Source organism: Condylura cristata, unplaced genomic scaffold, assembly GCF_000260355.1.
Source record: "Condylura cristata isolate star-nosed mole 26May11 unplaced genomic scaffold, ConCri1.0 scaffold00026, whole genome shotgun sequence".
Classification (NCBI taxonomy): domain Eukaryota; kingdom Metazoa; phylum Chordata; class Mammalia; order Eulipotyphla; family Talpidae; genus Condylura; species Condylura cristata.
Genome location: NW_004567127.1, coordinates 9,341,256 through 9,342,511, shown reverse-complemented (window position 1 = coordinate 9,342,511; position 1,256 = coordinate 9,341,256). Strand labels below are relative to the sequence as shown.

The 1,256-nt window shown below is 52.9% G+C and overlaps 1 protein-coding gene across 1 annotated transcript in view; it reads left to right on the top strand.

The window, feature by feature from the left end:
* SARS (seryl-tRNA synthetase) overlaps positions 1–688 on the top strand; it is an 18,164-nt gene extending 17,476 nt beyond the window's left edge. Inside the window, exon 11 of the mRNA XM_004689702.2 lies at positions 250–688. Within this exon, the coding sequence (XP_004689759.1) occupies positions 250–407 (158 nt within the window). The 3' untranslated portion in view covers positions 408–688. The remainder of the gene's footprint in view (positions 1–249) is intronic.
* Positions 689–1,256: the final 568 nt, after the last annotated feature.

The following is a 1,256-nucleotide window of genomic DNA, read 5'->3' as shown; positions in this document are numbered from 1 at the left end:
CTTGTGTGGTGTCTTGTGTGGTGTCTTGTGTGGCAGTCAGTTCTTGTGTGGTGTCTTGTGTGGTGTCTTGTGTGGCAGTCAGTTCTTGTGTGGTGCCAGAATTCAGATTGGGGCCTCGAAGAAGAAATAGAACCAGTGCCCCGAGGCCCCCTTTGTTCACGGGGCTCACTGTCTTGTCAGCTCTCCCCAGATGTCCTGGAGCTTCGGCTCCTGAGAACCCAGAGGTTATTAGTTTCTGTCACCTTCTAGGTCTTCAGGAACTGATCCCCTTTGTGAAGCCTGCACCCATTGACCAGGAACCCTCAAAGAAGCAGAAGAAGCAGCATGAGGGCAGCAAAAAGAAAGGGGCGGCCAGAGATGTCACCTTGGAAAACCGGCTGCAGAACATGGAGGTCGCCGAGTCCTGAATGGCCCCTCCCTCCGCCAGCTTTTACTGTCTGCTGGCACCCAGAGCCCGCTCCCGGCATTGAAGCCGAGCACCCACTCATCGCCATCCCACCTGACTTTTAGCACAGCTAAGAGGGGAGCCGTCTGCAGTGTCCGCGGCAGTGTTCCCGTCTCCGCATGGGCATAGGATCACTCACTGACTGGCTGGGGAAACCATGTAATAAAGCATCTCTGGGGAAGGCAAGGACTCTCCTCGGTCTCCTTCCCTGGGCTCGAACCCAGGCTCTGACAGTTCCCCCTGGCTCCATGCTTGTTTTTGCTTTTCCTGCTCAATTAGGCTGTTCCATTTAGCCAGTCAGAGCGTTTGAGAAGGAGGGTGAGCGCCAAGCTTGGAAAGGCTCAAGGGCAACTGAAAACTGTGCAGACAAACGAGCTTGCAGGACAAGAGCCAGGATCCTCCTTTATCAATTTGTTTCTGCTTAAAAACCAGCTGGGACTAGATTAGAGACCAGAATTGATATCAAAAGCCTCAGGCTCCCTGGGCAGGACTCCACGAAAGGGGCCAGAGGCCTCCTGGTAAATGTGTTTAATCCAAAAAAGCCGTTGGATTCAAGAGCACGGTCAGGGCCTTATTAGCAGCTGCTCTCTTTCCAGTCATTCCCAAGTGGGGGGCCCACTGCTTAGCAGAGGATCAGGGTAAGCAGCAGCATAGGGGGTGACCAGAATGTTCTAGTCCCTTCTCTTGGAGCTCCCACTGTTGCCTAATAGCCAGTTCACCCTTTCCCTGGGAGGGTGATGTTGAGGCTCCTTATTTACAGGCTGCCTTTCATCTGCAATCTACAAACATGAACTTTAATAACACCTTATGA